This window comes from Ambystoma mexicanum, chromosome 2p (assembly GCF_040938575.1).
Source record: "Ambystoma mexicanum isolate Mex_15411 chromosome 2p, UKY_AmexF1_1, whole genome shotgun sequence".
Taxonomy (NCBI): Eukaryota; Metazoa; Chordata; class Amphibia; order Caudata; family Ambystomatidae; genus Ambystoma; species Ambystoma mexicanum.
In genome coordinates, this window is record NC_090923.1 from 1,026,250,777 (window position 1) to 1,026,276,360 (window position 25,584).

The following is a 25,584-nucleotide window of genomic DNA, read 5'->3' on the forward strand; positions in this document are numbered from 1 at the left end:
TCTTGTGGCATAACACAAGGAACAGAGTAGCCCTGTGGAAACTACAGAACACATATGACAGAGGGGGGATACATTTACCGAATTTCGAGATATATCAACTGGCAGCACAACTACAATATGTAGCCAGTTGGCTGGCGGAGGACGAGACGGCGGAATCCAGGTTGCTGAAGGAGGAGAGTGCCCCATACTTCTTACGAGAACTAATATGGCTACCCAAACCAGAGATGCGGGGGAGACCGAGATTGCTGACACTGGGCTGGGAGGTCTGGCACAAGGCGTGCCAGACCATGGGAGGTCCGGCCCCGTGCTTCCCGCAGGCACCGCTTGTGGTGCTATGCGGAGCAGATGACCAACTAAGAAAAACGATCTGGAAAAACTGGGAGCCAGTGGGCCTAGGCACCCTGGGGGATATCTGGCAGGGAGGGGTGGCCATGGATTTCCAAACAATAGTGGACGGAACCGGGGTACAGCTAGGACAGCATATCACATACAACTGAATGGTCAATAGAGAGAAAGAAACATGGTCCGAAATGGCGCTAGCGGAACAACCGGATACGGCCATCTAAACAATGTAGGACATCTCGGAGGGAGAGCATGAGATATCCAGGATATACGAATTAGCGATGTCAAGAGTGGGAAGAGAGCTGCTCGAACTAAGGCGGGATTGGGAGGAGGAGGCGGGAAAAGCCATGCAAGATGGGCAATGGGAGAGGGCTCAAAGATACCACAAGAAGGTGTCCAGAAATGCCAGGTTACAACAAATCCAACTGTAGGTCATGCACAGAGCATATATGACCCCCCAAATGATAGCCAAATTTGGTAACGCGGAGGCACAAAAATGCCCTAAGTGTGTAGAAGAGAGGGCGGGATGATCCACATGTTCTGGGCGTGCCCGGAGGTTGGGAATTTTTGAAGGGAAATTGAACTCGAGCTGTCCGAAAAGGGGATCAAATTAGATGTAGAATCCATATGGGCATGAATGCTGGGGGGATTCACCAGGCCACGTAACTTGAGACATGTATGTAAACTTAAAAACCTAGCATACATCCTGGGTAAGAGGAGAATCGCCATGAGCTGGAAAGCCAATCATAGACCTAGACTGGAGAGGTGGTGGGAGGACCTCCTTAAGTGGGCTGACGCAGAGACAATGGCATGGTATGAGACGGCCAGTAGAGGGGAGGGAGAAGTGGGACCACTGATGGAATGGAGGCAAATGATAGCCTCGCTACATGGGAGCACCCAAAGTGACCCCAGTGACGAGGACCCACCCGAGAACCAGGATATCGGATCCTGAGTAACAGAAGCCAGAGGTACAAGGGGGAGTGCTCGAGTTTAAGGGGAAGGGAGGGGGAAGACATTAAGGAGGGAAACACGTGATGTATACTGTGATACACACGCAATTGTAAATGTCGGGAGTGTAAGTTATGTGCTGTTTGTTATAAAATCAATAAAACCATTTAAAAAAAAACTAAGCAACCCCGAGTAGTACCTGCCTCTACCTGTTCTTGGCATGCCAAGTGTCTTGTGCTATGTATTGTCCAGTGCTCCTACTTTATTTATGTAATCGTCTTCATGGTGCGCCCGATGCTTGCGGCGCCTTATAAATAAATAAATAAATTTAAAAAATACCCCGGCAGATTCTCTGTGACTGACCTCATGACTTTGTAAAGTATGCAAAGGCTCTTAATAGACAGAAGGAAATAATATTGTAGCAGGTCTTTCGCTCCAGCCTACTTCAATTGATCCCCTTTTCTTGGCCTGCCATCATGGGTGTTTAAACCAACAGCTCTGTATTTGTTAGAAAACTCAGCGACATCTTGGAAGACGTGCTCACCAGTGAAGCAAAGGTATAACAGGAGTTTATAGTTTTGCATTAGCATCTGAAAGAGACCACTATACCTGGATAGTGGCCATACATTTTCCTTGATTAGAGTCTTTATCCTATTGCATAAAAACTATGGCAAGACCAGGTCTCTAAGATTAACTAAACTATCAACCAATTAGAACCAAAATAAAACAGATTTGTTTTCTTTCAATTAAAATGTTGCACTATTTACTGGTACAAAGTTGAGTTGACTTTAAAATCTTGTGACATTTAAGGGAAGCCCGGTACGTTTAACTCATCGTTCCCCCCAGATTCAATATATAAATGGACAGGAAGAAACCAGGCTATAGGATTGGCTACCCTATACAATGCCCTTCTCAGGTGAACTTCGTAACACAGATGACAATGTTAATGTTCTGTACTTTCCAGAACCCCACCCTCAAACTTTTTTCTAACCCCTGGTAGTATCACTTCATATCAGTTATTAAGTGTAGTCATGCTGGAACACTGTCAGATTACATATACTTTGAATGGGCTTTTGCGATAAAGGGGGAAGGCATTAAATCAACTGTTAAAAAAAATGGTTTGACATATTGACAACTAGTAGAATGCCTAGGTTTCTATTGTACTCCAGACCAATATCAAGCATTACTGATATTTCCATTGCTAACTACGTACTGCACTAAAAAGGTCTGTATCCACTTAACCACTTACAACTTATGTTTGCACGTGAGCATAGCCTCAGCTATGGGGAGTTGGTGTGTGAAGCAGGCACCGTTAATATATTGCATAATTCGACCAGTCACATCAAAGGGTTCTGTGAAGTAAAGAAATGAAAATGTTAAAATCCATAGGAAATGCTGCTAAGCAAAATCACATAATTGTGAACATTACCCATAGTTCCATAGAATCCATTAACAGTACTTTTAATTCTTTTTTTGCCGAATGACATTTCACTGATTATCTTTTGCCAATTTGAACACTGACAGCACGCTTCACTGCCTCCCCTCTTTCTATATACCTTACCCAAGCTTACCATCTATATGTTTGCTGTAAATAAAGAAGTGGTAAACAATGAGACAAATAAATATCAGAGAAAATGTTCCCAAAAATGGGTAATAAATAGTTACTCACTTTGGTGACTAACATACCTTTGTCCCCTTTCCTCCATACTTCATGGGCATCTCTTCCTAGGGACGGGAGACGGAACCTTTTTCCCCCGGAAAAAACATTCTTCCCTTTTAAACATGCGCTACCCAGACCCCACCCATCGGCGCCACACCTCAGTCCCCATTGATGCGTCGGCAATATTTGACATTGCCTAATAACATCAGTATTATTAGGTTATTAGGGGGGAGGATGGTGGGATGAATGGAGGAAAGGGGACTAAGGACTAAGAGTATGTTAGTCACAATTACTCTTATGTCCCGTCCCCTTTCCTCCATACTGCTTGGGCGATTATAACTGAACTTAGCCCTAAGGTGGACAGGAGACCCTCCTTAAGCAAATAGGTTTCTTGGAAACCTATTTGTCGCGTCTTATCTAGAGCCGGGGTCCAAACAGTAATGCTTGCAGAAATCAGAAGGGGTGGCCCAGGTGGCCGCCCTGCTTATGACCTGCCACGGGACCTGCCGTTGGAATGCAATGGCTGTGGCCTTAGCTCTGACCGCATGGGCGTGCATGTTAGCTGGAAGTGGCTTGTGCTGCCCGTCATAGGCCTCCTTGATGGCCGAAACTATTCACTGGGCTATCGAGGCTTTGGATGCCTGATACCCGGGTCTTGACACCCCGAAAGTGACAAACGGTGTGTTCGCATTGCGGAAGCCCTTGGTCCTGTCCAAGTAGAATCGCAACCCACTCACTGACTCTGTGCGCATTTAAACACCTGATATTATGTCTTCACTTCTCGAGTGGGGTCAAAGTCAATCTGCACACTTATTCCTGTCTCACTGAACGTGAGACAGGAATGTAGAAGTGACAAGACTGGTTACACATAGGCTTAAGACCAGCACATTGTGTTTTAATCACAAATCAGATACTCTGCATGAACTACCTGCTTACATTGTACTTTAACTTTCTGTACACTATTGTATTGTGTTGATGAATTGGAATGCTGAAATTGATGTTAAGGTCGTAAGAACTGTATTATGACATTACATGAATTGAATTGCGGCTGTGCCATTAACAGCCGCTGAATTGTTTTACCATTATATACAATTTTCAGTTGATAGAATCAAAAGCAAACGCCTAAAGCAATTGTTTCTGTATCTATGTATGTACCTATATGGGTTTCATTACTTATATAGGTTGCAATCTGAATGATCGGTAACTATTTTATGTGTAACAACTGAACTGTTTCAAAAGTTGAATTAATGGTACAGATTTTATTTGACGGGACATAGATCCTCAAGTAGAATTTCAGAGCACGTCTGACATCCAAACAGTGCAGAACCCTCTGAGCCTCGTCTTTAGGCTTGGCAAAGAAAGTACGTAGGACTATTTCCTCGTTTAGATGGAAAGCGGAGAGGACCTTTGGTAGGAATGCTGGGTGTGTCCGCAGGACTACCTTATCCTTGTGAAAAGTAGTATATGGCTCGGACGCCACCAGAGCCTGAATCTCGCTGACTCGGTGAGCCGAAGTGAGGCCCACTAGCAGGGCTGTCTTAATGCTGACCAGCCTGATGTCCGCGGATACCATTGGTTCGAACGGCTTGTGCGCCAAGGGGTTTATAGTGATATTTTCGAATAACATTTTGTCGAAAGTCAAAATGTCGAAAACAATGTAAAAAAAAAAAGAATTCAAATGTCTTTTTTTGTTTGTTTTTTGTTCGAAATGGGGGGGGGGATCCCCCCCCCCCCCCCAAGACCCCTTTTTTTAAAAAAAAATCTGTTTTAACCCCTTTTTTTTACTTGTGGAACCCAAAAAAAACTTGTAAATAAAAAGAGAAAGCATTAGAAAAAAAGAAATTGACAATTTTTTCGACATTTTTGTAATTCGACCACATTTTTTGACATTTTAATTTGACACCGCGCCAAGCCGCCCAACACTACATTGAGGTCCCACACGGGGTGTGGTTTTTTGATGGGCGGGTAAATTCTGGCGAGGCCCGTCAAATGCCTCTTGACTATCGGGTTGGAAGAGGAGCAGACCTCTTCCTCTGTGTTTCTGTATGGCTGCCAAATATTTGCAGCATGTGTCTACCTGCACACCTGATTGTGCAAGGTGCGCCGAGAAAGAGAGCACATCGTCCAACTTGCACGTCGATCTCCTTAGAGTGTGCCCAGTGACAGAACCTAGTCCACTTACTCTTGTACTGGCTCCTTGTAGCCTTGCTCCCCGCACCCTCAAGGATGTCTAGGTTAGTCTGTGAGAGGTTGAGGTGCCTTAGCGTGACCTGCTCAGGAACCACGCTACAACAGCTCATTTCTGTTGTGCGGGGTGGATAACCCTGCCCCCCCTGTTGCTCCAACAGATATGCCGGGCCTGTCGGAAAGTGGATAGGTGGCCTGTCCGAGAGGCTGAAAAGCTCTGAGAACCATGGTCTCACCAGCCACCATGGAGCTCTCAGAATGATGCTGAGGTGACAAGATTCCTTTATTTTGCATATCACCCTGTGTACCAGTGGTGTGAGCGGGAAGGCATATGCGGTCATGCCGTTCCACTGAATCTGAAATGTGTCGCCCAGGGAGCCAGGACCCTGCCCCTGCCAGGACGCGAACTGTTGGCACTTCTTGTTGTCCCAGGAGGCAAAAAGATCCACCTGAGGGTGTCCCCATCTGGTGGAGATCTCCTGCAGCACAAGGTCGTTCAATTGACACTCGTAATTGTCTGCTCCAAGCCTGCTGGGCGTGTGTGCCTCCCCCGAAAGCTGGACGGCCGTGAGGTAGATGTTGTTCTCGACGGCCCATTCCCACATGCTGACCACTAGTCTGCACAGTGGGGGTGACCTGGTACCCCCCCCCCCTCTGCTTGTTGACTTAGTACATGCTGGTGGAGTTGTCTGTCTGGATGAGGACAACCTTGCCCCCAATTACAGGAAGGAAAGCTCTGAGTGCTAGCCAGATGGCCTTCAGTTCCAGCCAGTTGATATGAGACTCCTGCTCCTGCCGGGTCCAGACTCCATGGACACTGTGGCTGTCCAGAGTGCCCACCCCCCATGAAAGAGGAGTCTGTAGTGATGATGACCTGCGGGGCCGGCTGCCGGAAGGGCCTGCCCGTCCGCAGGTTGCAGTCCCTGGACCACCATGTGAGGTCGAGTAGAGAGAATGAGGAATGCTGATGAGTTCCGCTTGGGAGCCACGCTCCCGATTCCATGAGGCTGCGAAGTGCAGCTGTAGTTTCCTCATCCGGAGTCTCGTGTAGGGGACGGCCAGGAGGACCGCTGCCATGAGTCCCAGTAAGTGTTGGTACCACCAGGCCGAAGTAACTTCTCGGGCGAGGAAGTGAGTTGTGGCCCTCTTGATGGCCGTGATCTTGTCCTCCGAGGGGAAAACTTTCGCGGAGCACCTGTCCCAGATGAGGCACAGGAAAGTAAACCTCTGCGTGAGCTGCAGCGGAGACTTCCTGAGCTTGAGCGAAAATCCCATGTCTTGGAGTGTGCTCATAAGAGCGGAGGAGTGTAGTGCACCGCCTCCGGTGACGTCACTCGGACGAGCCAGTGGTCATGGTATGGGTAGATGTGGTGGCCTTGGGCCCTGAGGAGGGCCTCCACCACATTCACGAGTCTGGTAAACACCCTGGGAGCCGAGTTGAGGCAGAAGTGTAGCACCTTGTATTGCAAATGACAGCCCATGATCCTGAACCGTAGGAAGGAACGATGCGGTTGACAAAACGGGACGTGTAGGTACGCGTCTTTCAGATCCAGGGAGCACATCCATTCTCCTCTGCACAATGTCTCCGCTATGAGTGCCGGCGTAACCATCTTGAATTTTTTAAGAAGGAGGGAGAGGTTGAGGGTGGAAAGGTCCAACACAACTCTCAGGCCAGCCTGGTTCTTCTTCTGTATGGAGAAAATCATGGAATAGAACCCCAAACCTCACTCTGAGGCTGGGACTTCTTCCACTGCCTGGCTCTCGATGAGCAACCGAATCTCCGCCAACAGAGTTGCTGTCCCAATCTGTGGGAGTGGAGGGGAGGAGGGAGGAGAGGAAGGGATCGGTAGGCGGTATCGAGTGGATACTACAGAGAGGATCCAGGGGTCCGCAAAATACTGATGCCAGAACTGTGCGTGAAGTGCAAACCTGCCCCCACTGGAGACACGTGGACCCGAAGGGGGGGTCGGCATGCCTTCTTTCCCTCGGAGGCTGTTGCTGAGGAGGGGGACTGGAAAAAGCCCTTACTCCCCCACCCCCTTCTGTTGTTTGCACCGGTGTTGACTCAGCGAACGGTCAGTCTGCCTGGACCTCAGATCATGGAAGCAGCGGGACCCTCCAAATGTCTGCCCCTTGTCGCAGCACTGATGTAACTGGGTGTACGCCTTGGTGGCTGTTAGGAAAGATTTCATTTTATATGTCATTTTCCCTCCAGTTGTACACCCACAAACTGCTGCTGTTTGAACACCTTAGTCTGACTTAGCCTTCTGCTGCACTCCTCTGGGCATTTGCTCACTTTTTATGGGGAAACTGACATGCCCTTAAGACAGTCAGTGCTGGGAGACTTTGTTTCCCTTAGTCCTTTTCCAACTTTTCTGCAACATGTCACAAGTGCACAATGTACCTTACAGTACAGTGCACTTGGGTCTCAGTCAATTACAAAGACCCTAGATACTCTCGTAGGACTTTTTAGGAAATTTGCAGATCTGTTATGAAAAGATAAGCTGCCACCAGCCCTGTCCATATCATTTTAACACTTTCCTGCCATTTAAACCGCGTTAACCGCATTTGGCACGAATAGGCGGCCTGGCTCAAAAATGGCCATGCCACGAGGTTCTTTGTCCTGTTCTTTGGCCATCTTGCTCCTTTGCCTTCCCCAGGTAGAGTCAGTCCTTATTTGGTCATGCAGTTTCCCGCAAAACACCAAGCTTTCGTGGGCTCGTGCATGCCTTGTGTGTGTGCCTCCAGGATGTGGGCTGCAGTGTCTGTCCCCAATACACATCCTGGGTGCCAGAGAGTCTGGAGTGCTGTGAATGCCAGGCACCACTGTGGTCCATAATTGGTCCACGTATGGAGTGTGTGTTTGTGAGCAGATATCCCATTGGGTCCTCTACGTTTTGGTGCGAGGGGAACTTTGGATAGGAGGAGGCTTAAAACACCCATACCATGTCGATCTCTGGAGTTCTCACTGAACGAAGGATAGGGTCCAAGTATCCTGAAACTAAGAAGCCGAGTCAAGGAACCGCTGGTGAACTACTGGAAGGTTTGGAACCCTGAGCCCGATGTCGTCCAGTGGGACCCCTCTGCATCTGGTCGTCCTAGAAGGTCTGCGAAGACGCTTCGACCCTTTAGAATAGTGGGACCAACTATTCTCGGAACCTTCAACAAAACCTGCAAGTAAGCCTTCTCGGAAATGTCCCTGGGCCAACTAGTGGGCTGACCAGCTTACGCAGGACCTTTGCTCGGTCTCCGCCGTCGTTTCGAGGAGGCCCTCGAAACTTGGTATACTGCTAGCTATGTGTCCCCGGCACCCTCACACCGAATTTCTAACACTTGGCATTCCCAGGTCTGTAATGAGACGAGTGCGCCAGGACCGGAGTAAACATAGTTACCGTGTTGGCCAGCCGCGGCAACGATCTTTGCAGGTGCGCTACATTTGTGACCCTCTTGCCCCTGAAGCCTGATGCAGTGAAACTGGCCTGATCCATCCATCCATCAGAAGCGGAGAAATCGCCAATGTCCCGTTTGGAAATCATCACTGTATCGCCGGAACTGAAAGCCGCAGAGGCATCCTTTTTGTCGCATTTGAACCTGCAGCCGCAGTGGACCCAACTGGCGAAGTTTGGTCTGGAGTGCGCCTGGGGTCGGTGAGTAACCCTAACCTTAACCCGTGGCCCCTAGCGCCTCCATATGTTTTTACACACAAGTGGCCACTGGGCGTCCCTCTCCTTTCCACTGCTAGTGCAAACTAGCTATCTATTCCCGAACCGTGGAATCACTTCTGCCTTCAAGTGGAGGTCCTCATCGAATAGTGAGAATCTATTATTCATCGCCTCACCCACCTTCCTGAGCTATTAGAGACCCCTCAAGAGACCCCGTTTTGCCCATTGGAACAACCGCGTGCACCTGCACTGCATGTACTATTGAGCATAGGGCTCCTCTCTTCTTAGAGTTTGGACTGCCTCTTACTTAGGTGTGTGTTTGATGTTGAAGGGGTCTAAAGACTACCTGCACTGCTTATTTTCCTTCCCCTCTAGGTTGCAAACATATTTCGTGCTTTTAACCCTTTAGACCCCAATGGTCTTGTATATATCTTGCATTGACTGTGTTGTGTTGGTTTAGTAGGATTGCTGTGATTCTTTTACTGTGTGTTGAGTTACAAAGGCCTTGTAATAAATGTGTTTATATCTTGATATATACACCGTTCAGGGAGTCATTTGTAAGTGCCCTTGCTCTGTGTGCTCATTGAGGTCTTTTATTCACCCTCACCCCTCCTGAGAATAAGTCTTGACCGCCTGCCATAGCTACCTTGATTGGTCTGGCTTGTCCAGAGGTTACCCTTTTCCAAGAAACTAGGCTGGCCTTCTGAACCTCTGTCACCAGGTCACACCAGGTCAGAGTTCAGAAATCCGTCTTAAAAGGCATGGTCTTCGTAAGGATAAAGACTCTGCAGTTTGCTAACTGTTTTTCTTTGAATCTAGCTCCTTGTCGGTGGTGGAGTAGAAGAGATCGTCACCCTCGAAGGGAAAGTCCAATATGAATTCCTGGATGTTCGGATTGAATTTAGTAGTCCGGAGACAGGCCATCCTTCTCATGCCCGTGGCAAAGCATATGGCCCAGCCAGAGGTATCAATGTGGCCCACGGTGGACTCCATGATGTCTTGCGCCACCATTTTAGCCTCCGCCAGTCCCGCCTTGAAACATGACTGGCTTTGCACCAGAAGTACTAGAAGGAAGTTGGCCATTTCCCGCCAAAGCCTCGGCTTAACGGCTGCCAGCATGGTATCCGCGTTGGCCTGTCAAAGATGCAGTGAAGCGTTGGAATAAAGAGTCTTCCCGTACGCCTCAAAGATCTTCAGTGGTGCAGAGGACAAGGTGGTCAAGGACGACTGAGGCTTAGAGAAGAGTGATGCCGCAGCAATCCCCGATGAGTGCGGTTGAGGGTGGGCCGACAGCAAGATTGTATCCCCCTCCATTTGCCTGTGCTTGGCACCCAGTCGTCGATTGACTAGCTGGACCGAGTGGTGGTTGATCCACCCCTTTTTGGCCGAGGCAACAACGTCTTTTTGCAAAGGAATGCCCGTCCTAGCCGAGGGGTGTAGAGTGTAGGGTGAGGACCTCAGTGGGCACCCCTGCCTCTGGTTGTTTGACTTCGGGCTGAAGGCGGCCCAGGTACTCAGCCAGATCGGCAAGTCATTTGTGGAAGGCCTTGGCTGATGATGTGTCGGGGTCTTCTTTCTCGTCTGTGTCCACCTGGACGTCTGGCTGGACCGGCGCGGGAGGCGGAGTGCTGGATGTCGAGGGCTCGGGTGTGGAGACCGGAGCCAGAGGCTGCAGAGAAGGCTAGTACGGAATCGCCTGAACTGTGGGAGGCAGGGGAGCCGGAATCGAAGGAGCCGGCGTGGGCAGTGGAGGCTGCACAGGGGCCTGCAGCGCTGGAGCCATAGGAGGAATGACTATGGGCGTGGGTGATGGGGCGGTAGGGAGCATGTCCCTGATAGCATCCCTGAGGATGGCCCCATCTGAGGAGATCTCATGAGGGTGAGGAACTTTTCAAAGACCTGTCCTCACAGGCCGGTGGGGTGGCAGGTGATATTGACAGGATCACGGGCGGCTGCTGGAACTGGTGCATATTCTGTCTTGGTTGCAGAGGGAACCTGCCCTGCGCCGCTGATGGATAAGCTGTAGGCCACGTACCTGGTTGACCCCAGTCCCACCTTGTAACTCATTCACCCACCTGCACTGTTCCTCAGGGAGGTATCTGAAAAGCAGCCATCTTGTTTGGCACGTCGGTCATCTTGTCGAGCTGCATGCCACGTGCCAAGTCGTGGTGTTTGGCTCACTGGGCCCAGCCTCCTCCAGGACTCTTGACGGTGGAGCAGGAGACCTGCCCTGCACCTCAGGCCGAGGCCTGGTAGGTGTGTCGCCCTCAGCGAAGTCGCCGGTAGTGCTGCGTGTAGGCGCCCCCTCGGTCATAATGCCGGTTCAAGGGCGTTGCCCCTCGGGTGTAAACCCGGTAAAAGAACATTCCGGTCCCTCAGCACGTCTTCCGTAGAGTCTACGGACCCTTTGGCCTGGCGGCCGGTAGGTGAATTAGCCTTGGTACTCGTGCTGGTATGAGAAACTGAGAGGTTCCACCCGCTCGGGCGCTTGCTTGGAAAGGAGTCGCCCTTGTGGGGTGCGCTGGAAAAGAGCGGCCCTACCTTGGGCCTTGATCGATGTTTGTCAAAGTTCTTCGGGTCCTCTAGAGGCGACCTCTCAAAGAGCTCCCTACACCTAGCCAGTCTATTCTTCAGGGCACGCGGGGAGAGTGCGTCACACGCGGTACAACCTTCCCATCCGTGGTCAGGGCCAAGCCAGCAGAGGCAAAGGGTGTGGGGATCGGATTTAGGGAAGAGCCCTTCGCAGGCTGGACACTTGCTAAAGCCCGCTGAAGTCTACATGCGCCGGGGAGGAGCGTGGCGCCAGAGGACTGAGTACCTGATTGATAAAGGAAGACAAAAAGACAGAAGAAATGATCTGGGGAAGAGCGCATGGAATTACATGGCCAAAGCCAAACCCAGGAGTGCTGGGGAAATCGGCACGTTCCCGTCGATGCGGAAAAGGGGACAGAGGTGTGGTGCCGGGGGGGGGCGGAGTCGGGGTAGTGCATGCTCCCAGGGCCGCACCCCAGCGTGCCTTTAAATTTAAAGGGGAAGAAGGTTTTTTCTGGTGAAAAAGGTTCTGTCTCCCGTCCCTAGGAAGGGACGCTCATGCAGTATGGAGGAAAGGGGACGGGGCATAAGAGTATGAGCCAGCCCAGCATGCAGAGTCCCGTAGCTATTGCACATGGTTGTGGATAATTGTGTGATAAATTAATACAGTTTTCAAAACATCACATTATATTCAAATGAGTCCGAGACAAAGTGCCAGGGCTCAAATATAAGTGCCATGGCTGAGCCGTGGCAAACAGCCACACAAATTAAGTTGCTTCGGGGTAGTATAATTTTTTAAAACCTCTTTCTGGCCCTTTGCGGGGACCTTTCAGTCGACTCTCAGCCTTTCTCCTCAAGATATTTTCTTTTCGGGGCAGTTGTACTGGGACACTTTGAGGAAGAACGCTTGAGAGCCAGTTTGTATTTTCTCTCCTTCAGTGCCTTCAGCGTCATTGAATGGCAGAAGTTATAATCAGGCACGTTGTGACTGGAGCGAGACATCAGAGGCAAACCTTGTGGGAATCGGTAATTGACATCTTAATGTCGCAATCTCCACATTTGTGTCAACCTTTTATCGAATGAGACGAATATTTTAGAAATATATCTGAGTTGGGAAGTTTTGATAAGCGTGCTGTGGCATGCAGGAAAAAAGGAACCAAGGTCTCGGGGTGCGATGTGGGTTATATGCATCGATGTCAAAATCACATCCAGATCTGAGGGAAAGAGCACTGAGGGACGGATTCTGAAAACTGATGCTGCAGGAATATATATCTAGTGCTATAAGAAGCGCTTTGAAACACATTGTGTATAGGTGCTATATAAATAAACCATCACATCATATCATATCTATGATTAGGAATCTGTGGGAGTACATAATCCATTAGTAAATGGTTTATTTGAATATTCCACTCTCTGTTTTGTTCTCCTGACAACTCGCCATCTTATACAGAGATGCCTCTCGGCTTTATTTCACCCTATTTATTTATTTATTTTGTTGAGCGCACAGCAGACCGAAGGCATTGTGGTGCTTGTTGTTGTTTCTTAAACTTGGTTACATACAAATACTGCCCGTGGTTACATTGGACAATGATTGTGCTTTAATGATATACATACATTGAGCACGAGAGAGGTCCGGTGAACATGTTAGTTGAAGAGGGCTGTTTTAAGTTGTTTGCGGAAGGAGAGTAGTGATGTTTCGGCTCTGAATGCAAGGTAGGGGAAGCCTATACCTCCAGCCTTGGTTCTATTGATGCGTGGTATGGTAAGTAGGTTGGTGTATGTGGATCTGATGGGTCTTGTGGATTGCGATCTATACAGGGTTTCGGATAGGTAGGAAGGTGCTGTGTGGTTAATGCATTTATGCGTGGTGGTGAGAATTTTGAAGGCGATCCTGTCTTTGGGAGCCAGTGGACTGCCTTCCTAGCTTGAGTGATGTGCTCTCTTTTTGGTATGCTGAGGGCTTCTCTGAGAGCGTTGTTTTGAGTGGTTTGGAGCCTGGAAAGGTTATTCTTGGAGGTACCTGCTAGGAGAGCATTACAGTAATCCAGTTTAGCTCCTATGGTGGCTCTTGCGATGGACAGGCAGTTATCTTTCGTTAGGAAGGGTTTTATTGCGTTGATGAGTTTAGTGGCGAGTGCCGAAGCTGAAACTATGGCGCTAACTTGTTTATCCATGGATAGGGTGGCGTCTATGTGTACTCCTAGTGTTTTGACTGAGGATAAGACTGGGATGATGCAGTTATCTATGTTAAAGTTGATATATAGTGGGTCGAGGTTGGGTTTCTGACCTAGGATGAGGATTTCGGTTTTGTCCCCATTCAAGCAAAGGCCGTTGGTGGCCATCCAGGCTTGAATGGTGGAGTAGATTAGTTGAAGGGCAGTGGAGTCTTGATGGTAGTTTCCTGTCAAGGGAAGAAGCATCTGCGTGGCGTCGGCGTAATTAGTGTAGGTGATCTCCATGGTGCCTAGCTTGTCAAATAGCGGCTTGGTAAAAAGGTTATATAGAGTGGGGGCAGTACAGGAGCCTTGTGGGACCCCACAGTGGATGATGGAAGGTGCTGCATGAGCTGTGTTGGAGAACACTTTCATCGCTCTGCCTTGTAGGAAGGCGGTTACCCAGGATGCAGCGTCCTTGGAGAAGTGTGCTGCATGCGTCAGGTGGCTAGTGAGTGTGGTGTGATCTACTAGATCAAATGCCGCTGAGAGGTCGAGGAGAAGGAGGAGTGCGGGCTTACCTTTGTCCAAGATGTTTGTGATTTCGTTCTTAAGATCTAGAAGGGCGGTTTCAGTTCCGTGTCCATTACGGAACCCAGATTGTCTTTTACCTAAGATTGTGTTTGATTCAAGGTAGAGTTGGATCTGTATGTGGGCGGCCTTGTCGAGTAATTTTAGAAGGAAAGGGACTGTGGTTATGGGTTGGTAGTTGTTGCGGTTAGCAGGGTCTAGTGTGGGCTTTTTTAGGAGGGGGCGCACCCAAGCCTCTTTGAGGATGTCTGGGACTATGCCTGACTTGAATGAAGCGTTGATGAATGCTGTGAGGAGAGGGGCGAGCTGCTCTGCACAATCTTTGACGATTTTTGTGGGGCATACATCACCCTTACATTGTGAGGGTTTGAGATGTCTGAGGATGTTAATGACCTCGGTTTCGGAAATTTCAGAGAAGGTGAATTTGGGTCGGTTGCTATCTTTAACACTATGTTTCATCTGGGCGTGTGTATTCTGCTTGGGTAGAGTGTTGTAGTGGTGTGATATCTTTTTTTGGAGGAGGTTAATTTTTTCTAGCATTGTATATTGCACCTATATTGTTGTTCCAATCCCTGTGTTTAGGACTGAATAACTAATTGCGTTTGGAACCTATTTTAGTCTCTGGTTGATCCCTCTACATATGACACAATCTTGAATGCCTTTTAAGCATGTGCATGGGGAGAACTCTGATGCCTCTTAAAACCGGCTTACAATCTTATCACATGGTGTTAAATGTTACTAGGGCATCATGTTTTAAAATGCTCCACATTTTACCAGGTAACCCTTGTTACTTTGTGCTGCAGCTAGACAAACTCCAACAAATTCTAGTTTAATATGCCAGGATTATAAATCACATACATACAGAAGGCTTGAATAAAATATAGACCTGGCTTTCACAAGTGCAAACTATTTGGCCCCTTCTTTGGGGAGCAAACAATTCAGCAGTGGCAGGAGAACTCCTCCCTCAGAGAACTTTGACAAGTCCTTACCTGTAATGGGAGGTTCTGTTCTGGTGAAGAGGTCTCGCCAAGAAGTGTCCATGAACATACCACTGTACCGGCAGTCAACAGAACCAATATATTTAGCTACTGGGTGCGAACCTGTGAAGGAGTAAATACAATAAAAAGGGTTTTACACCGTTTTACAAGTTTCATGGAATATTCATGTTTGTACAAGTGGGGGAAGAAAGGGAATTTTAGAATTCTTATGTAATACCGGAGAAGGGAAACTGATCAAGAGATGCTGCCTCCATTCCAAATCACTTTCAAATTAATTTCGTCATGTTGGATGCTCCTTTAGTATGCTCTTTTTTATTTATCTTCCGCACAAGAGAAAGACCCAGACTGCAAATAAATCTGAGTATTGCATTTTCAACATCCATGTATGCATATTAGCAGAATGGCCCTCCACAATTAACATAATTTATATCTCACTGTATACCTACCATCATAAGGGCATAGCCCATGATCAGCAAACAGTGTCTAAGGCACTTGCAAGCACTCCAGAAATATGCTAGACTTAAGGTTTCCTGCAGCTTAATTGGTTTAATTTTCATAATGCGCAGCTGTGTCTTCTGCACGTGATCCTTCAGGGAAACTCACCTCTAGAATAATGTATGCTCAAGTATGGCCAGGTGTGAGGGGTCAGAAATGAGAGGCGGACACAAAGTTGTAATGTGTTCAACATTAGACTTTTTTTATCATTTAGAATGCATTAAACCATATTCATTAATTTACCGAATACAATAACCATACAACATGTGTACATAGCAAAGTCAAAGCTCCAGGATTTTTCTATTAATATTGAATCCGCAACAGTCTCCATCGAGCTGCTGGTACAGTGCAACTCCATTACCAACACTTTTTTGTCAAATAATTATAACAAAATAATATCTACAATCAAACTCAAATGTAAGCTAAAATAAAATACATCCAAGATCGGCCATACCGAGCGCAAAGTAAGGTGCAACATACAGTTCTGAGAGCAAGCAGCAGAAAAATGACATAGTCTCAGCTCATATATTATAGAAGTGAAAAGGAGGACATCTCGTGCGGCCTATTGTGAATGTTGGGATTATGATCATTCGCAAACATTATCAGTGGGGTCCAATCCCTTAGAAATTGCGCTGTTTGGCAATCACTAGGCGTGCCGCTAGCAGGGAAAAGAATCAATCTAGAGCTTCTGGCATTCAGCTTATGTCCCTGTGCATCCCCATTCCCCAGAAGCAAAACCAAGGGGTCCATTTATAACTCAAACAGGCATATTCATTAATTTGGATGACCACTGCCTGCCAAAAGGCCTGGATTTGGGGGGACACACACCACACATTAAAAAAGTATCCTGACGGCGCTCCACACCACCAGAACCGAGGGGAAAGCGTAGGAGTCAACTTATGTAACCGCACAGGAGTAAGATACCAACGGCACAATAGTTTAAAGCTATTTTCCCTCGGTTGGAGGGCCTGAGAGGTTCTATTAGCTCTTGTCCAAATGTTAAACCAAGTAAAATCGTCTATAGGCCTGCCTACATCTTCCTCCCATCTGGCTATATAAGTATGTGGGTGCTTAAACCTAGACCCATTCAACACCTTATAAAGAGCTATAAGTCCGGCCCCCAGGGGGGTCTCCCATAAATATATCTTTGAAGCGAGTTGACTCCCGCTTTCAGTGGGATGCCACATGTGGCTGAGTCACCCAATGCTGAAGTTGCAAGCACTCAAACCTGTCTGTCTCCCCAACCATATAGGCCTGCTTGCACTCCTCAAACGTGAGGGGACGATTGTCCCTATGCATCTGGCCCAATGTGTATAAACCCCCCCCCCCCCCTCCTTCCAGTGATCAAACCGCACCCTCTCCATCCCTTGGCGGAAATCAGTATTATCCCAAAGACCTGTCAGAGGCGAGGGAAATGTAGTTGTGGCGTATTGACCCGCTGCTTTATCCCAATATTCCAATGTGGCCCTAGAGGTTGGGAGTCCCTGTTCACCTCGTGTTCAGGTTCGCTGAGAGTGGCAACATATCCTGTGCAAGGGGTTCCCTAATATGCCCTGCTTAATATTTACCCAATGTTTCACCTTCTGTGCCTGTGTCGCCGTCTGGCTCTCCAAAACAGGTGTCAGTTGGGCTGCATATAGATAGCTCTCAATATATGGCACCGCCAGGCCCCCTGTGCCTTTGCCTGACATCATTGTGTGCCTAGCTACTCTAGGGCTCTTCCGGGACCATATAAACCTGAACACCTGTCACTGCAATTCTTTCAATGCCGCTCTCAAGATCCAAATCGGTAAAGCCTGAAACACAAATTAAGCGCAGCAACAAGGTACGATGAACGTGCAAGAAATGGGAATAATCACGGTGCTGAGGGTAGAGATATCGCCACACATCAATCAGGTGCATGAAAGCTACAACCTGTTTGAGGTACTGCCCTAGATGCCTCAGTTGAGGCCCCAGAGCCAGATATATCCAAGTTACCATCCAACACCACGTTAAAACCAGCTCTCCCCCTTGGAATTGTGCAATATGCAGAAAAAAGCTGACAAAAAACTAATCCTGTTGCTGGTTAGGACCATACACAGACACCACAGTGAGATCTTTTCCTGCTGTACGCAAACTCACCCCAATAGACCTACCCCGGGCATCACTTACTACCCTCCCTTGCTCAAAATGGAGAGATTTAGCTATCAGGATTGCAACTCCGGCTTTCTTAACCAACGAAGATGCAAAATATGGATGTGGAAACCAGCGAGACCTTATCCGTGCCGCATCTCACTGCAAAAGGAGAGTCTCTTGGAGCAGGGCAATATAAGCTTTGAGGTCTATTAATTTGGAGAGCACACTTTTCCTCTTTCTCTGGGAGTTCAGTCCCTGAACATTTATGGAGATACATTTTATATCAGACATAATCATTATTTAGATAAGGTAATCCCCTAAGCTTCAGAACTATCCAAACCCACCCTGCGGAATCATCGCCCCCAATCAACAAATTGCACAACGTTGCAGCCACTCATTGACCTCTTTCCTCAAAGGAATATTGTACAATATCTTAGCCCACTGCTGTATAGCACTTCCTGGAATGAAATTAGACGTAAAACATAAAAAATTAGAAGAAAAAAGAACACAAAAATCAGAAAAACCATGTGAGGGGTAAACATCAAGCAAACTGCCTGAAAGAGGGCATGTACTCCTATTGCCCCTATAACTGTGAGTGACTGCTGCTTATAGAGCTTCTTAACACGGCCTCCCCAACCTCCACCAACAGCTTTCAACCGCATACACCATAACAATAGAACAGCCACATCCTAAATCCAACTGAAGACTCAAAGGGAACCAAAACCAACTGAGCTCGCCAACAAATCCGCTCAATAAGGAGCGTCAACATCCCTGATCCTCTCTCTTTTGTCCATAGAGGGTCTTCTGTGTTCGCAACGTCTGCTCTTTCTCGACTTTGGTGGAAACCATGGGCCATGGAATTCTCCGAAGCACCCTCCTCAGTGCATATGCGCTTCCGGGCCCTTTAGAGTTTCTACCGCTGCCCGAAGAGATGTGAACTGATGTTGGGCCCCATCCATTCAAAATGGGTAACCCCACTTATAGCGGACCCCCTTATTAGAGAGCAAATTAGTCAGTGGTCTCATCAGTCTGTGCCTCTGAATCGTGCGCTGGGAAAGATCTGGAATTTACTGAAGAGTTGATCCCTTGAAGAGCAGATTCTTCTGCGCTCTAGCCTTCTGAAAAATGAGGTTCTTTCGTCTTGAAAAAATTGACTTTTACCAAGATGTCTGGAAGAAGGTTCCGTCTCATCTGAAAGTTGGAGAACACCCTATGCGTGCGGTTAAGTGTGAGATCCACCGTCACATCTTCCAACATCTCCTGGAACAACCCTCTGGCATACTCCTCCAAGTCTTGGTCCTGAATGTCCCTTGGGATCCCACTGATTCAAACATTATGTCCGTGGGAGCAGTTTTCTGCGTCTTCCTGCTTTTCTTCTGCCATTTGCTGGAAGGACTTAAGCGCTGCCACCCTTTGTTCCAGCTGATCATGTGATTGTGTTTGAAAACAAAAGGCAGATTCCAGATCACAAAGTTTGGATTCATTCTGTTGCACTGTGCAAGTTAGTTCTTGAAAAGAGCTCTTTAAGTCCTTTGCTGTCGCCGCCATCTCCTTCTGCACCGATTGGAATAGGTGCGTGCTGTCACCTCTAGCGGCAGGTTGAGCCTCCTCCTCCTCCATCACAAGCAATGAGTCTGAAGTAGGCTTCGGGTGCTGAAGCATGTTCCCGATGGTGCTACTCGATTTTTCCTTGGCCTTCCCTGACTTCATTCTGCTCATAGACATGCACTCCCAATGTAAGATGTAAAGAGCCCCCTACCCAAAAGTATTAAGCATAAGCGTCCACTCCAATTAACTGACAGTATTATTGGTATCACCTAACCGCTCCCGAGGATGAGACCGCCTCAGCCCACACCGGGGTCTCACACCCAGCACTCCGCGCCCCCTACTAAAAGTCCTCTGAAGGACCTACACACTGCCAAATGCCAGATGAGCTTTAGTAGCCTCAAAGCAGGTGAGCGCGACCCCAGACCAACATCCCTGTGCAGGGACCCAAACAAAAGGAAGGGCATCAGCAGGCAACTCGATTTCACTAGCTGTACTTCACCATTTTTTCCAGGGTCTCGAATAAAAACTCCGGCCACGGAAACTCTAGCCGCAGAAATCCGAATATAAGCACACCTGGCGCCCCCGGATCACAGGCTCGTTAAGTAAAGCACCTCCAGGCCCCAGCAGGAGCCAGGCTGGTTCTGAGCGCTCGTAGCTAGAGACCCTCCTCATGGGTCCCAGATGCGTCGGGTTCCGTCAGTCGTTGCCAGCGTGGGGCCTCACCTGCAATTTCCGGTGGGTTGACTGCAGGTCTCCACCGCCTCCCTGCTGTCGTATGCTGTAGTGCTGTGTACCGAAGCCAGGCTATCAGCTCTGCGGGCTGACACCTGGACTGGGCCCTGCATCTCAACACCCGAGCATCCTCGCTGCCAGGGGGGACAGCAGGGCCAGAGGTCAGAAAGAGGCTGCCTCGGAAGATGGCCAAACACAACAGATTTTCTCGCCGCTCAGCAGCTGTGGTTTGCTCTATTCCCCCGCGGCTCAACCACTGTCTGCATCAGATTGAAAAGCTCACTTAATAGCCGCAGGCCCTAAAACGGTATTAACAACGTGACCGTTATTCTAGTTCAATTAAGCTGTTCACGGTATCTATAACGGTATACCGTTATACCGTTACACCCCTATACCGGACACCCCATTCTGTGAGCTAGGTGGTCAGGGGTTTGCAACCCGTCTACGGCTCAAAGCAAGGCTGGATAGGTCTTGGTATATTTTGATTTTCGAGTCTTTGTATTCGTTGTCTTGCATTTGTTTGGCTTTAAGGAGGACCTCTGCTTTTTCTTTGTAACGTAAGACTTTGGCGATAACTGAGCGGGGTCCCCCTCCAAATGCTCTACCTCCTCTATGGGCTCTTTCTAGTTGCACCATTTTACCTTCTTCCGCGTTAAATAGTTGGTTGATTATGTCTTGAATTTTGGCTTCAACCTGGGTGGCGTTTCCCTTTCCGTTTCTTCCAGTCCAATTATTATTATGTTTGATCTCATTTCTCTGTTTTCGATATCATCCATTTTTAGGGTGAGTTCTTCCTCTCTCAGTTCTATGTCTATCATCCTTGCGTTGTGTTTCATTTCCATCTTGTCCGTGTTGATTTGGTTGTTTTCAAGGTTTTCTATTTTTTCCTCTACCCTGTTAACCTTCCTTTTGAGTTCCGATATGGATGACGGAATATCACAGGATTAATGGCAGAAATAAAGGCCCTAAGCTTTATTTCCGTCATTAATCCTGCAATGTCGTCTTTGCTGACTGCGGAGCTCATTGTGGGGGCCGAGTGCGGTGGGGCCCGCTCTTCACTTAATTCTCCCCTTCTGTATTGTTGTAATCTCCCGAGGCCTTTTGTGGACGGGGTCTGCTGTGGGTGTCCCTCCCCCCACCTGGGTTCTGTGTTTCAGCTGTAGGGGGAGAGACGTCCCCTCTTGGTACTTGCACACTCTCCAGAGTTTCCTTTCCATTTTTTCTTGTCTGTGGGGTGTGCCGGGTAGTGGGTGACTTATCTGCTGACTGGTTTGCTTTCGGGTATCTGCAGGTCCTGCTTCCGGCTGGGTTTTATTTATAGGGGCAGACAAGGTGCTTTGTGGTGCTTGGTGCACTTCTTGCTAGTGACAGGTACAGGTGTTGCTTGCCTTCCCCTATCAGTCCTTTTTCTACCCTGGATGGGGCTTTGTCGTGGTGTAGTGCTTTGTACCCAGTCTTGGATTCTTTCCCAGTTGGGTTGTGTGGGCTGTCAAGTGTGTTCAGGAGTGGATTGCCTCTTTTTGCTGGCCAGGCATATCTCCCCCCCCCTGCTGGGTACTGGTGGGTCTACAGTCTCCACCCGTACTGGCGTAATTTCAATCTTGGTTATTTCTCTGTACTGCCTGGGGCTCGAGGACCCCTCTATTTGCCTTTCAGGAACACTCCGGGGAGCTTCTTTATGTAGGATGGCTCCTGCTCTAGTACGCGCTTTAGTTCTTCCCTCTGGGGTGTTTGATGCTATTTGGGGTGGGCAGGGTGGCATCTCACCTGGTCTTATCCTGCTGTTCACGACCTCCGTTCTGCTCTCTCAGGGGGATATTCCCTCTGGGCTCTGCACCAGTCTGCTCTTTTGCTGATCCCGGTGGCGCCTAGGCTCCATCGCAGAGCTTCACCTTCCCTGGGCTCTAGCGTTTTGTTCCTGGATCGCCCCACCGCCTCAGTGCAGGATGGGGCACCTTGGGGATTCTCTGGGCTCACCAGTGATTTTGTCAGAGGGTTGACCCTTCCCTGAATGGCTCTGCTCTGCAGAGGTCGAGTGGGAGGGAGGGGGGGGGGGTTGTTCGTATCGTGTATTGGTTTGCAGCACTCTCTGCTCCGGCAAGGACAGCGATCTAGGTTGTCTCTTATGTCCCAGCAGCAATGGTCCTGGTGTCGGGAGCGAGGTCTCACTGCGACGGTGCCTGAAGTGGCTGTTGCATTTGTTTCTGCGTCTTGCCTTTCACTTGGTGGTGTCCTGGCTGGGTGCTTGGTGTTCTCGGCTCCGTTATGATCACGGCTGCAGTAACCCGAGACAAGGCTTCTGCCCGGATGCTTACGGGCATGCACTCTGCTCTTAGTTCTGGTTTTCTTTTGGCGCCTTTGGCGGGAAGGAGCTTTCGGGTAGGCCTCTGTGGGAGATGGGTAGCTCCCCTGTTATTTCTTCGTTCGGGGGTCTCTCCTTCCCACCACTGCCTTCAGGGCTGTTTTATCGTGCTAGCCTTGCTGCTTGTTACTCTTGTTGGGGCTGGGATTAGCTCTTTATCGTCTCATTTCTTTCTCGCTGAGTGGAGCTGATCTTCAGGCAGCCATTGCCTTACGCGCCCTTAGTGGTCTCCCTCCTCTTTGAATTTCAAGTGATTTCTTGTGCGCTGGCAATATTGAGATATGAAAGTATGCATCTTTCAGGTCCAATATTGCCATGTAATCCCCTTGCTTTAGCAGGGCAATTACTTCCTGTAATGTAATCATCCTGAATTTTTTAGGCTTAACATGCGTGTTTGTGGGGCGCAGGTCCAGCACTGGGCACATAGTTAGATCTTTCTTTGGAACAAGGAAGTACACTGAATAAATACCTTGATTTTCCTCTAGAGGTTGTACCAGCTCTATTGCTCCTTTTACCAGTAGTGTTTGACTCTCCTCTTTTCGGATAAGGAAATGTTGAGAAGACATTTTTCTTGCACGAGGAAAGAGGTGGTGTAGTGTTTCAATGAACTTTATTGAGTAACCTTTTGCCACTGTCACGAGCACCCAACGATCCCCCATTGCTGCTGGGTGAAAGTGCTATACAGTGCCCAATTGGGGATGCATGGGAGGGAACATGAACTGGCCAGTCATTTGTTGGCGGGGGCTGCTGAGCCTCTAGAGGCTGCAACCCTGCCTTGCCCTTTTCCTTGGCGAAACCCCCTCTGTTGGTTGGACTGGGGACTGTAAAAAAGAGGAGCCAGATGCCCCCAATCATGGATGGTTGGATCTATTGAACACTTGGCCATGAAAAGTACACTGTGCGTTGAAGACACCCCTTAGGACATATGGCTTATTTGTAATTTGTCCTAGAGTTTTTATTGTCTCGTGTTCCTTTTTGGCAGTTTCGAGTTGGACATCAACAGCCTTCCCAAACAGGACTGCATCTTCAATTGGCATGTTAATCAGTGCTTCTTGAGTTTCGGGTTCAAATCCGGAATCACAGAACCACCAATGACTTTTTAGTAGGGTTCCCTCAGCAATAACTCTGCCTGAGGAATCTGCTGAGTCCAAGACATTTTTAAGTATATTTTGCGCCACTTGCTTCCCCCACCGCCCTCTGTGGAGATTTTCAGCAGATGTGACTTAGCAGGTTCCGGCACTGAGTGCAGGTTTTTGAGCACCTCATCCCATGGAGTATCGCTGTAGCAAGCAGTGTTGTATTGTTGGCAATTTTGGTTGTGCAGGCCAGAGAGGTGGTAATGCGTTTTCCTAACATGTATAAGCGTTTGCACTCTTTGTTAGGGGGTGCTTCTGAGGTAGAGAGTGGACTACCAGCTCCCTTTCTGGTAGTGGTGACTACTAGGGAGTGAGGTTTGACATGTCCTGATATATAAAGTGTCTGAATGCAAGGGTTTGAATATTTGTTCTACTCTCGGGTTGACCACCCTAGTGAGTGAAGGGGAAGAAAGACAGATTTATCCTCTTTTAATAGTTTGTAGCAAGGGAATGGCCTGCCTGGCTGGCTGACTGCCTTCTTTTAGTTAAGAATGTCTTCCACGAAATCAGAACTATCAGGAACTGTTTCTTCAGTCTGGATGTGGAAATGGTGAGCAGACCTCTTAAGTAAGTCCTTGTACAACAAATGATCAATCGGTAGCAGTTTCTGACCTGGCCATCATAGTATGTGTCGGCCACCGCTTCGTTTGATGCTCTTTTAGGGTTTTGGGCCTAAAAATGTTTACATAAGGCACAATGGGTCTCTTGGTGATCACGAGGAAGGCAGTGGTTACACATCCTGTGAGTGTCCTTCCACAGATATTTTCCGATGTAATTAGGACAGAACTTACATGGAGTTCACTCATGGTGTATGTACATATTCAGGGCAGCAAGACAGAAGCAGTAAACATTGGAAAATGAGGTATGCATTCATTGAAAGAAAGGAATCAGTCCCCCCTCCCCCTCGACCCCTCTCCCTACTGCTAGTCTGAAACCAGATGTAGGGTGAAGCCTGTTGCTGTAACAATCGTCTGCTTCGGTCATCAAGTTGGTCTTCCGTCGAGATGCAGCATTGAGCGGTAACCGTTGAAATATTAATAACTTAAAAGTAGCACAGCTACAGGACTCTGCGAGAAGACGCCTAACCACGATGGCAGAAAGGAAAAATGTGATGGACCTCGAAGCTTGAGGTATCATGGGTACAGTTGACGTCACACTAGGGATAAGATTACCAACAAGCCCAGTCAACTTCACTTTTCAAACTTCGAAAACTTCATGTACAATACTCGGCGGAATGTGTGACTTGGCTCAAATGGACTTCACTACTGTGATAGTTTTTTTGTTCTCAAACCTTTTAAAACCCACCATAACTTGGTATATATTGGCCAGGTTACTCACCGTAGTGACCACCTTACTCCTAGTCCATAGTCCCCTTTCCTCCATACTTATGGGAGATTCCCAAGCACTCCTTACAGGAGCTATGAGTGGATGGAAATGCCCCTTACTGAAACAGGTTCTTCAGCACAGCCCGGCCAAACTGAGCGTCAGCCCTAGAGCTCATATCGAGGCAGTAATGCTTACAGAAAGCAGATGGGGAGGCCCAAGTAGCCGCTCTAGCGATGGACTCCCAGGGAACATACTTCTGAAAAGCAACCGCAGCTGCCTTGCCTCGCACCTGATGTGCATGGATACCCTTAGGAGGTTTCAGTTTTTGGACGGTGAAAGATTCCGTGATACAGGCAGCAATCCATCTGGAAATGGATGCCTTATACGCCGGCCTGCCCTGGGTTTTACCGAAGGTCACAAACAGTTGTAAAGAACTCCGAAGCTCGGCAGTCCTGTCCAGGTAGAACTTAAGAGCTCTTCGGACATCCAGGCAGTGCAGAACCCTTTCCGCCTCCGAGGCAGGGTTCGGAAAAAAGACCAGAAGGGAAATCGACTGATTCAGATGGAATTCAGTCACTACCTTTGGTAGGAAAGCTGGGTTCGTCCGAAGGACTACCTTGTCCTTGTGAAAGACCAAGAAACGATGCTCCACCGCCAATGCCTGAAGCTCACTCACTCTCCTCGCTGACGTAACGGCTACCAGAAAGGAAACTTTCCAGGACACGTACTTGAGGTCAACCGTAGCCATTGGCTCAAAAGGTTTATGGCACAGTGCCGTCAGGACTACATTTAGGTCC

General features: G+C 48.4%; 1 protein-coding gene across 5 annotated transcripts in view; it reads right to left on the reverse strand.

Moving 5' to 3' along the window:
* PACS1 (phosphofurin acidic cluster sorting protein 1) overlaps positions 1–25,584 on the reverse strand; it is a 2,791,059-nt gene that overhangs the window by 886,108 nt on the left and 1,879,367 nt on the right. For all 5 annotated transcript variants that reach the window (XM_069644890.1, XM_069644889.1, XM_069644887.1 and 2 more), the window contains 2 exons: positions 15,065–15,175; positions 2,540–2,642 (listed from right to left, as the gene is read on the reverse strand). In XM_069644890.1, coding sequence (XP_069500991.1) covers positions 2,540–2,642; positions 15,065–15,175 — 214 coding nt within the window. The remainder of the gene's footprint in view (positions 1–2,539; positions 2,643–15,064; positions 15,176–25,584) is intronic.